This window comes from Vanessa cardui, chromosome 14 (genome assembly GCF_905220365.1).
Source record: "Vanessa cardui chromosome 14, ilVanCard2.1, whole genome shotgun sequence".
Lineage (NCBI taxonomy): Eukaryota > Metazoa > Arthropoda > Insecta > Lepidoptera > Nymphalidae > Vanessa > Vanessa cardui.
In genome coordinates this window covers 4,679,816-4,697,319 of record NC_061136.1, presented here as the reverse complement: position 1 = coordinate 4,697,319, position 17,504 = coordinate 4,679,816, and the positions used below count along the sequence as shown (strand labels likewise).

General features: G+C 32.1%; 1 protein-coding gene across 1 annotated transcript in view; it reads left to right on the top strand.

Annotated features, from left to right (window-relative positions):
- Positions 1-17,272, top strand: part of LOC124535294 — an 88,728-nt gene extending 71,456 nt beyond the window's left edge. Inside the window, exons 8-12 of the mRNA XM_047111470.1 lie at positions 13,681-13,789; positions 13,944-14,168; positions 14,283-14,493; positions 14,684-14,965; positions 15,378-17,272. Coding sequence (XP_046967426.1) covers positions 13,681-13,789; positions 13,944-14,168; positions 14,283-14,493; positions 14,684-14,965; positions 15,378-15,614 — 1,064 coding nt within the window. The 3' untranslated portion in view covers positions 15,615-17,272. The remainder of the gene's footprint in view (positions 1-13,680; positions 13,790-13,943; positions 14,169-14,282; positions 14,494-14,683; positions 14,966-15,377) is intronic.
- Positions 17,273-17,504: the final 232 nt, after the last annotated feature.

Below are 17,504 nucleotides of genomic sequence, written 5' to 3'. Positions count from 1 at the left end.
TTACAGGATAATAGTTTATATCTTTATGTATAAATGTAAATGAAACATCGAAATAGAGAGTCAAAACCGAACATTAAGAAAACGAAATCAAGGAGCCTTAGATAACTGTTTATTTAGATAAGGTTTCATTTATCGATGTTTAATCGTAAAGATTTTAGAGTTCTATTGTTAATGTCACAAATAATACATGAACACCATTACCGTATCTTAAAAGTCATATATCATGACCCTAACCTAGTAATGTCTGCTTAAGGATATTGACTCTTATTTGCATACAATTAAGAACGATATTTATAAGTATTTAAACGGAGATGTAAGCGAGCTCTTCTCTAACCTCTCTGATAACCTTAAAGCATTTTCAATGCATATCGAAAGTAAACCCGTTAAACAACCCATTCCTAAGTAAATAATGGCTTCAAAGATATAGTACGTAATTAAGAACAGAAAATACGTAGTTATTTACTGTTAACACGAAAACTAGAGATAGTTCTTAAAAAAACATGTGTCTGTGATGAACTGTAATTTATACGTATTAGAATAATTATATAATTGTATCAATGTCGTGTGTGTGGCTGCCGCAGAGATTAGTCGTCGAAAGCATCGTCAACATAAATTGATAAAATTCTACATAATGACACTCAAAAAGAACAAAGTACTTTGTAGTCGCATAGATGTGGTTGGTGCATTATATATATCTGATACTAAATTGACTGAAGATTCATTCATATCATTCATTCGTTCTCAATAGAGATTTGTCCACAGAATTAATTACAAGTTAGTATTTTATTACAAATTGAAGCTAATAATCAGCTAAGATGTCATAGACTTGGTAGCGCTCAAGCGCTGTCATTCAACAGTCAAATAACCTATACTTTTATCTTTAAAGCCTTTGCAGCTATTTATGTTTGTTGAGTAACAGTTAAAAGTTTTTCGTCAATGTGTGAAATGAAAAAATCCGTTTTTTTTTAAATAAAAAATGTCTGCGGACTATTCTAAGACTTAATAATCTTCTATACCAAACTTTATAAAAATTAATTTGATCATATAAATAACGCATTAAAAATATTTGTAACATTCAGATATTTCAAAGACAGCTCTATTAGTTATACAAACGTATTTAATTAAACATAGATACGCCTTTTTTGCACTCATACAACTTAGCAATTTGTCATATAAAAACTGTAGATTTCTAAAATTTTATTGATCTAATTTAAGAATACGTTTATTAAACTGACCAATCAAGTTTCGATAACCATTCTGAACCTCCAATTAAAAACTTGTTTTCCTTTAGCTACATATCTGTGTAAAATGTACATCTGTGTATTGGTTATAGCACCACGCTTAGATATACATATATTTATTGCATTATATATATGTACTTTTTAAATTCACGAATATTAGCATTACATTAAATGTTTACCTTGTATAAAACTTTACTGTTATATATTGTAATACTTTTCATGAAAGTAAAAAGGGGTTAAATTTATCCCAATAACAAAAAACAAAATACCTTCTGTTTAGCAGAGAAAATTCTAGAATCTTGCACACTATTATCAGGGTTTAATCCCAGGATATTAATGTCCACAAGCTTGCCACTATAGCGAGCTACTATAACAAATAATTATAACAGCCAGTAAATTACACACTGCTGGTCAAACGCCTCCTCTCCCTTTGAGGAGAAGGTTAGGAGCATATTCCACCACGCTGCTCCAATGCGGATTAGTGGATCCAAATGTGGCAGAATTTCGTTGAAATTAGATACATGCAAAATTCCTCAAGATGTTTTCCTTCACCGCCGAGCTCGAGAATTATAAACACAAATATAGCACACGAAAATTCAGTGGAGCTTGCCTGGGTTTGAACCCGCAATCATCGGTTAAGTTGCACGCGTTCTAACCACTGGGCCATCTCGGCTCTCGAGCGGTTAATATTACTATAATACAAATGTCATTAGTCATTAGCACTCTCCTATATACGATAAAGTAAACGTCTAATTTACACGTACATTAAAATAACGATGGCCATTGAACGCCCTTATTTTATATATCTGATAATTAGTGGAAAGGAGAATAGCTTATATGTGAAACATTCATTGTTATTGAGATTATTAATAATGATTAAATAAGCGAAGATATTAGGATATATGGATAACTTTATTAAATATTAATAGTAGAAAACTATGCAAGAAAAACAACACAACTATTATTTGGCTTAGAAACTGTCAATTTTCTTTCCAAATAGCATGATATTATGACATATATATTTAAAAAAAACATAGTTCATTGCTTGTGTGTATAATCTTTTGTCTTGCTAAAATAATAACTATAAACTTAAATATTATTAATTTTGGCATCAATACATAAAAGCACAATCTAACAAACAAAGTTTTTCTTTATTTAATAATAGTATGATAGAAAAGAAGTAAATCTGTGAATGTATGGGATAAATTAAAAAAAAATAATCTCAATAATAAACTTTTCACAATACCATGACTGATGAGCAGTCAAAAAAATTTTTTTTTACAACATAACGGCTAATAATCTGTTATTACTTTCGTGTTATTAAATTATGTTCTTTAATTCTCAGGTAATAAAGTTCAATTCACATTGATTCGTTATCAAGCTAAAAACATTAAGTTTATAACTGCTTTAAATTATCTAGTGGATAGAAAATGATATATTCGTGTGAATAATTAGAAGGCAAATTATTATCAAGTGTCCACATTTATATGCGATAACTACCGGTCAAATTTTGTTAATAATATTTATTAATTCCATACCAGTTTGCTTAAATACTCCTTGCTCTTAAACCTTCTCAAGAGGCATGAACCGCTTTTTCTAATTCTATATTTTAAAATTGACGTAATATGTTCAGTCGTGGTAAGAAAAGGTTCGTCACCTTAAGATCTAATTTCGTGTGCTCATTATGAGCGATAATCTGCTTTACCGATCGAGAATGACATATTCCGTTGCAATGATTTGATGTTTAGATTCGAAAGTTACTAAAAGCTTGAGACTTGATAAAAGAATTAATTTGAAAACTGACTTAGGTTTTCTTACTCTGACTGTACGTATTAACTATACGTTTATAACTTGGAAATGTGTTAATGAGATAACTTCCTAGACTTTAGAAACAATACGTCTATAAAAATAATTGTCAAGTCTCGAAGTAAAATAAATCTTATAGTAAGTACATTGGTTTCTGTAGATTGTATGCAAATCACATTTAGCATCTAAATAAGCTCTATTAAAGAGTCATGTAATAGATAATAAAATTACAGTATTTAGTTCTGTTGTAAGTGATAAACACTGCCTGCGGAAAAGAAATATTAAATATATATAATGTTATTGAATAAATATGTAATTATTTTGTTAAAACTACATATGTAATTTGTTATTAATTGTATTCAATCATGTAGATTTCGATACGCAAACGCGATCGGCCGTCGAATCGTCAGTGACACCTCGTAAAACTGTCTCTAACAGGGTAATAATAGTGTGCAAACATACGCTAACGGTACAAAGAATGGTAAAAAGTAAACTGGACAAATACGTACGAATGAGTTTGCTTAACGGGTCGAGACTTCGGCTAGGGTTGTCGACTGACAATAAAATCGGTGTTTTATATAGAAGTATATACCAATAAAATATTCGCAATATTCAAAATATATTTATGTATTTTAAACTGCATAATTTAAATTATTTATTGACGTTACCTTTCTTCTTTGATATTGGAGTGACCCGTTTCCACAATACAACAACTTTTGTTAATTGAATGATGATTAGATGTGTTTAGTTATTATTGAACGTATGTAATGATGAATTATGTTTTATGAGTTCTAAATGACTTATAAGTGCAAATTAAAAATACAATGTAAAAAGTACTCACACTAGCATTTTTACCTCCGATTTTCAGTTAATACCTATTTTAAGATTATGTTTTTGGGTTTGACAACCCTAGGGACTGTGGAAGGACTGGAAACGCGGATCGCAACTAGCTAGAATCGAGTTTTAATCCAATATTTACAAGAAAGAAGTTTTATGAAGAGTCTGACATAATTAATAGGGCGTTGGCAATTGTTTTATTAACCTTATACAGAATTATTGTGTCGAATGGTAAGGCCGTTCACTTGCGTGTAATTGTTGCTAATTATGGTTTCGCTAAATTAATTTCTATTTTTCGTTTAATTTTTTTTAAGTCAAATTCAAATGCTTTCATTAATTCTTATGCTGTTTTATATTCATGAAACTGTTTCAACTATGGTGTTACCTTTCTGGTGGTGTGGGTGTAAAGAAACAATATTAGGTTATAAAATTTTTAATGCACAGTAACATAGTATTATAAACAACCAATTACTTAATTTACTAGTTACTTATGTTACTTCTTATAATGACTATTAAATAAAATTATGCCAGCTAGACTCAGCGTGGGTCACTTGGGATAAAAGGCAAGCTTGAAAATTCAATGTTACTAATCTAAAATTTAAGGTTGAAAATTAGGCGCCACTGACGATTAAATTAGTTGTTGTGGTTTGAAAGAATACACCGTTCGCCAGACCGGGGTAAACAAAATTTATGATATAATTAAAAGGGGGTACATCACCAAAGTTTCCAGCTACACGTGGATACCGACAACGGCTTAGGGAACAGGCCTGCCGTCCTTGGAGTTGCACCAGCCGCTATCTGGGCACACTCAACCAGGAACCTGGAGCCGTTCACTCTTAATATTTCCATTCAAGAAGTCCACGTGGTGGGTAAATCCGATTAAAAAAAAAACCTCCTGTAATACGAAATATACAGGTTCAATAAGATAAGCTAATAAGAAAATTATAAATACCTTTAACGAGAGATGTAAGCACGAATTTACCTTCTGGAGGTTCAAAGTCCTGCTTACACAAATTGACGATCTCAACTCCGGAGAACCATTTCAAAGGGTCACTGGAAACCACAATTTACACATGACTACGACTTTTCGAATTGTAAACCAATGTATTTAATCAAAAACAAGAATAAAGACTTACAATTTTTTACGAGTCGGCAAACATGATACAAAGTTCTGTCAAACTTCAAAACTTCATTGTTAATATAAATTCTGAAAAGATAACTGCTATTAAAGCACTGAATACTAAACAACCACAAATTAAGAAACTCAATTATTAAGAAAACTCACCGATATATTCAGTATATCGAATTAGAATTTGGATTCGGTGTGAAGCCGATAGTTCCAAAATTCAAAAAGAACGAAATCGAAAGTTCACGAACCTTTGAAAGGTTAGCGAGTGTGACCAGTATCACTACCAAAATACCCTTAATGAAAAAGGAATTATATCCATAATTAAATCAAGGAAATAATTATGGAATAATTATTAAAATTAAGAAAAGCCAAATATGAGGCAAAGTAAATTAATCATAACTAGACTCCGACACCTACATCGAAGAACTAACCTTTAAACTGGAAGACAGCTATTAAATCAATCTGAAACGATGTGAAATGACCTCTAATAAAATTCAACAAACGAATTAGATGATTAAAATCTTATTTTAATAATTGTTTTAATGCACCTTTAAAATAAATGTAATTTATTTTATTAAGTAAAATTTTAGAAAAAGCCAAGTTGAAGCGTTATACTAGCAACACCGACATAAATTAAGTGGGAAATGGGTCAATGGCACGGAATTTAGCGAATTGACACTTTTTTGACGTTTTATATAATTATAAAAAAAAGTTAAAATTATGAAAATAATTTTTAATGTAACAGTACCTCCCCTCCCGGAAGAATTTTGCGAGGATAAACGAGAAAAATTCGAGCTGGCCCTCCAGCTCAGAACCTCGAACAACACAAATAATTAATTTAAATAACATTTCAAATGTGAAATATAAAATGACAAAAAAAGTGGAAAATCCAACTTAAGAAAAGTGAGTGAGTAGTAGACTCACCACAACTCATTTATTCGGCTACAACCAAATAAAACAAACAGAGCTCCCACAATATGTGCAGGACAAACTCCACCCAAGCTTAAGCTCAACAAAAGCTTCGCTGCATGCATAACCAGACGCATGAACAAAACTAATATCTGCCCAACACAGATAATATAATAATAATGCTTCTCATAAGCAATCTTAAAAAAATTTACTAGTAGTCTATGCCACTAAATAGAGAATATAATTAACCTCTATAAAATAGTATCACGACACCAAAATTCGCGAAAACAATATAACTAATTAACTATTCGAACCCACGAGAAGTTAACAGTCTTAACCTTAACACACTACACAAAAAATATACAAACCAACAGACATAACAAACCTTAATAAAACCAACCGTCAGGACTGATGGTACTCACACATAAGACTCTCTACTGACCAGACGAACAACAACACTTGTTAGGTAATATGGGATGGGAAAGGAATATTAGGAAACCAAACAGATACCACGCGAACACAGAAGTGGACACTGGAAGGTGACAAAATGTCAAGGAATAGTATTAAGGCTTATTTTTACAGAGTCACAAACCGCTCTGAGTCGTAAGGCTTATTTTTACAGAGTTACAATCCGCTCTGAGTCGTAAGGCTTATTTTTACAGAGTTACAATCCGCTCTGAGTCGTAAGGCTTATTTAAGGAGTTACCAACCGCTCCATAAGGATTTTAGGGTGAGGAAAAGGAATAAAAGGATGCCAAACAGATACAACACCATTACAAAGTTGATACTGGACGGTCACCAAGCGTGAAGGAATAGTTTTAAGGCTTATTTTTACAGAGTCACAAACCGCTCCGAGTCGTAAGGCTTATTTTTTACAGAGTTACAATCCGCTCTGAGTATTACGGCTTATTTAAGGAGTTACCAACCGCTCCATAAGGATTTTAGGGTGAGGAAAAGGAATAAAAGGATGCCAAACAGATACAACACTATCACAAAGTTGATACTGGACGGTCACCAAACGTGAAGGAATAGTTTTAAGGCTTATTTTTACAGAGTTACAATCCGCTCTGAGTCGTAAGGCTTATTTTTACAGAGTTACAATCCGCTCTGAGTATTTAGGCTTATTTAAGGAGTTACCAACCGCTCCATAAGGATTTTAGGGTGAGGAAAAGGAATAAAGGATGCCAAACAGATACAACACCATCATAAAGTTGATACTGGACGGTCACCAAACGTGAAGGAATAGTTTTAAGGCTTATTTTTACAGAGTCACCAACCGCTCTGAGTCGTGAGGCTTATTTTGACAGAGTTACAATCCGCTCTGAGTATTAAGGCTTATTTAAGGAGTTACCAACCGCTCCATAAGGATAATAGGATGAGGAAAAGGGATAAAAGGATGCCTAACGAACACAAACGAAACCTAAAGACACTGCTATCCATACCATAATAAACCAACTGTCAGGACTGATGTTTCATACCTCTCCTCTCTGCTGTCCGGACGTTCACACTTTGCAATACCTAACGACACTATCATACCTTAATAAACCAACTGTCAGGACTGATGTTTCACACCCCTCTGCTCTCTGCTGTCCGGACGTTCACACTTAGCAATACCTAACGACACTATCATACCTTAATAAACCAACTGTCAGGACTGATGTTACATACCCCTCTCCTCTCTGCTGTCCGGACGTTCAGGAGACAAGCAATAATAACGTTGCTTAATGGGTGCCGTATCACCCGTATCGATCGAATGTGTTATAACATCCGTTCGACTTAAGTCCTTCCTTTCGAAGGAAACCTCCTCAAACTTACCAAACACCTCCTTCGCAATTACGCTTTGCGAAGAAGATAAATCCTCAAGGGGATGTAAGGGGATGTAAGAACTTCACTCCCGAAACTACATTCGTTTCGGATGAATCAAAGCTTACATCAAAAAAAATAAGTTTGGTGCTAAACCAAACCTACACCAAAATTAACCCCAAAAATTAAGGGTGTTGTCACACTAGGGACAACATAAAATTTGATTACTTTAGTCTTAGACTTCAGTGTAATCGGTAAAAATAAATAACCTGACACACGGGATCGTGCATCATTAGCCGTAGAAATATCAGATGTGTCATACAGCTGAACACCCTGACCGACAAAATATTGACCTAAATTTGACCCTACGATAGATATAGATGAACCGGAATCTAATAAACCACAAAACTGTTCATCAAAAATAGAAACCGACAAATAAGGACGAATGTCATCCGGAGGACGTTGCATAGCCGCTACACTATGAGTAAAGAAAAGTGAGATTCGTTTTAAATACTTCCGCCAATCGTCAGGATCAAAGTTAGCGGAACGACTTGACGGAAGGCTTATCCGTTTTATGGATCAGCTGATTTACAACTAAGACAGGACTTAACGGTGATGCCCTTAGTACCACAACGAAAACAGACTATATCCTTAGACTTACAAGTACCCAAATCATGTCCCTTAACCCTACAACGAAAACAAAACAAACCAGGTTTACTCTTGCCGCGAACCATCTCGACTTTAAAAGATTTACTATATTTGAAACATAAATCTGGAGCTAAAGTATCAGCATCAATCTTTGGTGGATCCTTAAAATCTTTTACTCGTTTAAAAGTAAATTCTAAAATTTTACATTTATCCCGAAGTTGCTGCAAGTTCTCAATATTCTCCAGCGCTAGCGCTTGCGTAAAACACGGACGTAGGTTTTTACGTATAATCTTTAATTTATCCCTTTCTGGCAGTGAATATGAAAGTCTCGAAAAATAATTAATCATGACCGCAATAAAAATTAAACAAGATTCTGACTGACCCTGCGTTCGACGACGAATCTCAGATAACAGCTGCTCATCATAGTCCAAAGGTGAAAAATCTTCAATCAGCCTCTTCTTTAAACTCTGCCAGTCTGCGACTTCCGAACGAACACTGCGGTACCATGTTAAAACTTCATCCGAAAAAAGTTCAACAGCTGACTGAAATAAAATGTCATCAGAAATACCTCGAGCTAGACAAAGTTCTTCAAGCCTAAGAATAAAGAAACGGACACATGATTTGCCATTAAATTTTAAATTTAAACGAGCAATAGACTTATCAGACGAACAAGAAATTTTAGAAATAGGTAAAGGATTAATCAAAGCAGGTGAATGATCAATAGATTGATCGTTAGCAGCTTCTTTAAAAGTTTTCCTAAAAGATTGAAACAAACTATCCACTTTCGAAAGACAATCCTTAAGTTTCACATTCAATTCTTCCTTTTTATAAAATAAATTAACATCCACTTCAATCCTACTAAATCGATGGAAAAGGTGATGTGCTATAGCTCTTAACCGGTTAAAACTTTTAAATTGAGGCTTAGATGACAAGGTGAGTAAGACTTCATCCAGTTTAGAATCAATAATTTCAAACTCGCTGGCTGGATCCAAAGATGTTTCTAAAATCTCATCAGCAGGAATTGAATTCACTAAGTCCCGAATCTGAATCCTCAACTCTTCAACTGAACCTTTAGGTTTAGCATCCCTTATCTCAACTTCATAAATAAGTTCATCCTTCCTAAGTAAGTGATAAGCTATAGGCCTTTCCATGATGTAAAAAAAAAATATTTCCCAAAAAAAAATATTCTAAGTGTAAGTTATGAATGTGAAAACTGGTTTTATATAGATATAAAACAAAATTAAAAAAACTATTTGAAAAAAAAGTTCAGTAAAAAAAATTGTATTGAACCAGTATAAAAATTTGCAGAACCCTAAAAGTTGTAATACTAAAGAACCACACAAACGATATGAATAAAGTTCAAAAACAAATAAATTTAAATCAAAGTTCAAATAAAACTAAATGTGCAAAAGTCCAAAGTGCAAGTAAAATTAATTGTCATATTAAATGCTGATAATAAAAAGTTAAGTCGAGCTGGCTTCACAATATAATAATATGTAAGTCACTTAATACTAAACCTGTTTAAATCATAATTGCATCAATAATTTAAATTAATCCTCTTAAAGTAATAATTATTATATAATTAAAGTAATATCACAGTATGATAATTTACTTAAAATTTACTACCAATGCAATATGAAATGTTGTAAAGTTAATTTGAAACACATAATAAAGGACATAATTATTAAAATAGTACTTGTTAAATCTTTATAATAGTTTTTATACAATAACAATATTAAACATTGATTTTCAAACGCCTTATTTCAATATAGCAAATACAGACATACTGACTATCCCAAGTCACGCCCCACGTTGGGCGCCACTGTTACCTTTCTGGTGGTGTGGGTGTAAAGAAACAATATTAGGTTATAAAATTTTTAATGCACAGTAACATAGTATTATAAACAACCAATTACTTAATTTACTAGTTACTTATGTTACTTCTTATAATGACTATTAAATAAAATTATGCCAGCTAGACTCAGCGTGGGTCACTTGGGATAAAAGGCAAGCTTGAAAATTCAATGTTACTAATCTAAAATTTAAGGTTGAAAATTAGGCGCCACTGACGATTAAATTAGTTGTTGTGGTTTGAAAGAATACACCGTTCGCCAGACCGGGGTAAACAAAATTTATGATATAATTAAAAGGGGGTACATCACCAAAGTTTCCAGCTACACGTGGATACCGACAACGGCTTAGGGAACAGGCCTGCCGTCCTTGGAGTTGCACCAGCCGCTATCTGGGCACACTCAACCAGGAACCTGGAGCCGTTCACTCTTAATATTTCCATTCAAGAAGTCCACGTGGTGGGTAAATCCGATTAAAAAAAAAACCTCCTGTAATACGAAATATACAGGTTCAATAAGATAAGCTAATAAGAAAATTATAAATACCTTTAACGAGAGATGTAAGCACGAATTTACCTTCTGGAGGTTCAAAGTCCTGCTTACACAAATTGACGATCTCAACTCCGGAGAACCATTTCAAAGGGTCACTGGAAACCACAATTTACACATGACTACGACTTTTCGAATTGTAAACCAATGTATTTAATCAAAAACAAGAATAAAGACTTACAATTTTTTACGAGTCGGCAAACATGATACAAAGTTCTGTCAAACTTCAAAACTTCATTGTTAATATAAATTCTGAAAAGATAACTGCTATTAAAGCACTGAATACTAAACAACCACAAATTAAGAAACTCAATTATTAAGAAAACTCACCGATATATTCAGTATATCGAATTAGAATTTGGATTCGGTGTGAAGCCGATAGTTCCAAAATTCAAAAAGAACGAAATCGAAAGTTCACGAACCTTTGAAAGGTTAGCGAGTGTGACCAGTATCACTACCAAAATACCCTTAATGAAAAAGGAATTATATCCATAATTAAATCAAGGAAATAATTATGGAATAATTATTAAAATTAAGAAAAGCCAAATATGAGGCAAAGTAAATTAATCATAACTAGACTCCGACACCTACATCGAAGAACTAACCTTTAAACTGGAAGACAGCTATTAAATCAATCTGAAACGATGTGAAATGACCTCTAATAAAATTCAACAAACGAATTAGATGATTAAAATCTTATTTTAATAATTGTTTTAATGCACCTTTAAAATAAATGTAATTTATTTTATTAAGTAAAATTTTAGAAAAAGCCAAGTTGAAGCGTTATACTAGCAACACCGACATAAATTAAGTGGGAAATGGGTCAATGGCACGGAATTTAGCGAATTGACACTTTTTTGACGTTTTATATAATTATAAAAAAAAGTTAAAATTATGAAAATAATTTTTAATGTAACAATGGCTGTTTTGAAATGAATGATAGTTAATAATATACTCAAATAAAATACGTAGTCATTATGACGTATTACACTACTGTAATGCCTGCAACAAAATACCTAAATAGCTGTTTTGTCATATCGTTTGTGATGTATCAATGTTTCTGTATTCCATACTCCACAAACTTTTACATTGTCTTTTATTTTTAAAATTAACCTAAATATTTTATATATAAATTAAGGTAATAATATCGTTTGTTAAAAGGGATGTTATCAATTTAAATATTTATAAAATTTTAGTTTTTTTTGTAACAAAATAAAATTGCAGCTATTCAAATACTTTTTAAATCATTGATAAACATAATTATTTAGACTTTGAAAAGTCGCTTTTCGTTATATTACTTTTAAAGAAAAACAAAAGATTACCATACACTCGATCCAAAGAGATTTTTGTTCTGTTTTTTTTTTTATTTCGAGTTAATGATATATTTAACATAAAAAATATCAACAATACGAGTGAATGTTACGTGAAATATATAAAAAATAATTTAATCACTTACAAATAAAATTATTATTAATCATAATTTAATTCTGACAGTGTTTAATGAACTTAATAAAATCACAAAGAGTATTGAACTTACAAAGAAAAATTTGTTCCCACACCTCAATTAAATTATTAAACGATCGAATCGATTGATCGAAAGCGAGCTGACGTATTTCTCACGTGTGCCATAAAGGCGAATTAAGATTAATTGTAGGCGCCTATTTACTTTTCATGCTACAATGCTTTTAATTAGAAATTGTTCTGTAGTTTCCATATACTTCAAAGATTATTTACGATTTGAACTATTTTTTATATATACTAATATTATAAATGTGAAAGTAACTTTGTCTGTCTGTTTGTGTGTCGCTCTTTCGCAACTAAACCAACGAAGCGAATTTGATGAAAATTTTTTGCTTGCTTTTTTGGCTTACTTAACGCAAGCGAATCCGCGGAATCATCGCTCATAACCGCGGCTGACAACAAGTATTAAATAATTTATTAATATAAAAAATAATACATCATCAGTGTACACGTAAATATTGATTTGTCTGTAAGAACAAATTAGACAATTGAAAACTTCTTAGTGCTTAGCCGGTTTTAATCTGTTGTTTATCTTCGTTTAAGACTCACATATTTCCTTAAATAGGCCATTGTGATTATCTTCGCATAATATTCGCTTCAACCTTTGGTACTCGTTTGGTTAATAAAAATATTCGTTCCTTTATTATTTGTACAACAAATGATATTTCCAAGTTTCTCTTAAGTAAATGTTAAAACAATTCCGGCTTGTTTAATAGATTATTATTTGTTTATGCATTTCCGTGTTCACGGTACGATGCGGTTTGCGCATTTTCTTTTAATTACATTTCACTTAACGCTCAACTGGGTAGGCACTAGGCTGTTTTAGTGAGCGTTTTGCGTTATACCCATTAAGTTCAGCGCCGTTGTGGTAACGAAATACGTGACTCAAATATAAACAATGTTTTTACCGCAAAACGTAATTCTACGAGAGATATGACGTTTGTTTATGTACTGGAATTTAAAATAAATTGTTCTGTCTCTTTCTTCTCATATAAGAAGTTCGTTCCATTTTTGAAATTTTTACTCCAAAACTATTTTTTTTTTATTGTAATTATAGCTTATGAATATTTATTTAAATGTATGGATTTTGTGAAAGTATCAGTACGATACTTTTCTCTGCCTGTGTTCCAATCTATTTGTAATCTTCATAGTGTCTTTTCTTTCCTCTATTTCTAATATTCGTCTTCTGATCGTTCATATCTATCTCCCTCTGTATGACACACACACACACAAACACATACACACATTTATGTTTTCTTCTATCGATAACACTACGATTATATTTTTTTTCTACTCTGAATCTGTATTTCCATAACCTTTTGTAATAAGTGACATATCAAAATAATGCTGTAATTGACTTTTTGCAAATAAGTATTTTGTCTTCTAGGTGAATTTGACATGCGAGTGAAGTCATGCGCCGCGTCCGATGGTTCCGGACACATAATACAGCTGTCTGACGAGTACGGCTGTGTGTTGCGACCTAAAATGATATCGAGGTTCGTTTATATCATTTCAGTCCTTCAAATAAATTTATAATGAACATTTAACGAAACATTAGAATACTTTCCTGAATGTGTGTATAAAATTTATTCGATGCTATAAAATGAAATAAAATAAATATAAACTCAATACTTGCTATTAAAATTCCAGATTCCTCAAAGCGAAAGCGGTTGATGAGCGTGCAACAGTAATAACTTATGCGTTCTTCCATGCGTTCAAATTTCCTGACGCTCTGAGCGTGCACATCAGGTGTAAGGTGGAAATCTGTCGTCATGGCTGCTTAGACCATTGCCAGCTGGCTGGCATTGCACCACAAAGACATGGGGCACTGGATAGGAAGGATGATAGAACACACCAAGATCACAATGATATCGGGTAATTATTATATGTGATTAATTGAAATGAAGTACACACATTATAAAAAATAATAATAATGAAAAAATACTTTTCGAAGCATAATTTATTTAAATAAACTTTCATAAATTACAGCGACTCGTCTGTTGAAGAATCAGATTTAAGTCTGGCTGAAGATCATCATCACCTTTCATTAGAAGAAGCATTTGGCGATGAAGTATCTGGTGATGCAGTACCAGCTCCCGCTCCTCTGCCCCAACGTGCTCCAGCTCCGGTAGTAGAGGACGATGCTGATCGTATGTCTGCCGTGGAAGAACTAGTAGAGGCTTTGGCTCGACCGTTTACTGTGAGTGTTATATAAGTGTTTTAAAAGAATCATCATCAGATCATCTTATTGTTTCTTTGCTTTTGTTCTTCATATTTTAGAAATAAATCAACTAATTTGTAATTAATATAACACGTGATATACAAAACGTCTATTTACGATAAGTAATTCTAATTGTTCAGTATAGTTACAAAAAAATCATATGTTTCAGGATCGCCCAACTGATTTAAGTGACCGCGAACGCTTCCCTCACGGTCCACGCAACCTTGGCCCAATCAAACCAGAACCTTCAGGAGATGGAGTAGTCCCCGCTAAACTTCCAGGTCCAGCGGTCGCTGGTCCCAGATCATTGCGTAAACGACGCACAGTTCGGGATGCTAGATCCGCAGATGTTGGTGTTTCTGGAATTTATGATGTGGTCTCCGAAGCTGATCTTGCATTTGGACCTTCTAGAGAGCCTGTCACTGTTTTTAGTGGAAGGATACGTGAAGAGGTAATATTTTTTGTTGTAATAAACATTTTAGTATTAAAGAAAACAAAATTATCTTATCGATTTATTGACTGGCTAATTAAGCCACTCGATAAATCGATTTGCAATGTTGTTTCTTCTCTTTTATTATCTTTGCTAATAAGGAATAATAGTTTATTATGATGTGGATGCGGCCGTTTGCTTATACCTTCTCATTTACTATAAATTTAATTAACAACAAATCCGAAAACATCGGCCTCAGCCAGATTTATATGCTTAACTGACATAACTTGTACGAATAAATGTTACTTTTAAAAATCTGTAATGGATATGCTTTGGATTATTACAAGATTTATTAAAAACTTTTAGCGATTCGTAAACTTGAATTATGTTATGACGTTGTTGTGGTGTTTCATAATAATTGTTTATTTTTCAGGTTGTATACGGTATATGTATGGGTGCGATAAGCTTTGGAGCGTTATTTGCCTCAGCGGCTGGCGCAGCTGCCGGAGCGGCTCTGGCTGCTGCGGTATTACTCCAAAAACTTCGCTCCAGAATGGCCGTACAGGCACCACCTATGTCACCAGCGCCAGCTTCACATTCACTCGCCGCTTGGATGGCCTTAAGGCTTTTAGGATCCCCACCTCATCCCCACCTTTCGAGAGAAGGTTGATAATACGAACGAATCTCAAGACTGTTTTGTGTTCTAATTTTAAATAAGGCCAAACCGTCCAGTAATTTTCATAAAACTATAAAATTTCTTTTATTTGAATCAATTTTCTGAATTCGAAAATTCTGTTAACTTATTTTAAAATTGGAATGAAACTTTGTTTCGATGTAAATTACTTACAAAGTAAGGTCTTTTAGATTCGAATTTTAAATCATATCGGTCAGTTGAATGTTATTTATTATTTCGTACACTTAACTTCATTACGTCATTATTAAGAATAAGCTAGTTGTATGAAATCAATGGTTCTAATTCTGAATGCCTCGATAAAACCGATGGTGCTAAAAAGTGCTACGCATATTATTTAACTCTATAATATTCAATATGTTGTGAAAACTATACATAATTATATATACGTTAAGTTTTGTACAGATTCCTTCTTATCGTGTCCTTATTTATAATAATATCAGTATCTTTCATACTTAGCGATTAAGGATAAACGTCGAGTCATGCCATTAGGATTAGTTTAGATAAAGTATATTTTCAATGCCCTTTGAATGTTGTTTAATAATTGAATTATTATATAAAATATCATGTTGTAAATTATAAACAGTTCAACGGGATGGATTTTTTCAATTTGTCAATAAAGTGAAATTATTTCAATTTTGATGTTTCGATATTGATGAAAGTAAATATAAATAAATTTTTGAAATTGAATTTAATTTAGCTGTTACGTTAGTTTTATTTGAAATATTATTTTTTATGTTTACGCGAAAAAGTGGGGTTAACAAGAGGAACAGAAGCGTATAAAAGCAAAGGCTTTGTATTACGACCCCTTCTATAACTTTCAACTGTCTTTTGACAATTTTTTTTTAATTCTTCAATTGTAGCTATTTCGCAATACACAAATACTATTCCGTCCAATTCTCTATGACAACTATTAACGTTGTTTGTACATTAATAGATTAATTTAGTTAAGGTTTCAAGAAGCTAATATTATTGTAAAATACGATCAAACACCAATGAATACAATAATTATATAATTTATATTATTATACTCATCGTTTTAAATGATTTTGCATTTATTCCGCATTTATGAAACATATTATTTTCTGTTATCGTATCCTTATTGATTTTGCTCAAGAATAACTTTAAAATTATTAATCTTTATTAGATTTATTTTAAGATCAAATTTAGTTGTATTAATTATATAAGTTTTATTTAATTAATTGATTGAAAGGCCGTTGATAATCAATTTATCAATCACGTAGACTTTGAAAGACGCTTAAGAGACTAGTGAAAGTATCTGCTTATACGTAATGAAATGTATAAATTGAAACATTGTTATAATAGAAAAAAATATGCGTTTATATTATTTTTCTGATAATAATTGTTTAATAATTTTGACAGGTCTTTCAATCGTTATTGTAAAATTAGATATGATAAAGTTTGTTATCATACGATTGCCACCCAAAAATCTTGCATTTATTAAAACTATTATTTCCTTAGTTACATAGTTTTGTGAGAAACATTCGTCTAAGTGCAATTTTAACATATATTTAAGTACGTTGTATCCAGTGTAACTTTGTTTACTTTTAATTATCTTCAACATGGTTTTGGTTTCTATATTATACTTATTATTTCATTTATACTTTTATAACGGGATGTTAAGAATATATTTATTGTAAACAATTTGTTTATATTTGTTTATGTATGAATGTGACGAACGCACTTGTTAATATTTAATGAAATTAAAGTTATGTTGAAAATACAATTTGATTTTTTTCTTTTTTTATTAGGTTATGAAGGTAATAAGATAAGCCAGGTAGAAAGAAGTAAGCCAAGCCGATATAGACATGTTGTTAGAACAAGTGAATCTTAACCTAATAATGTTAA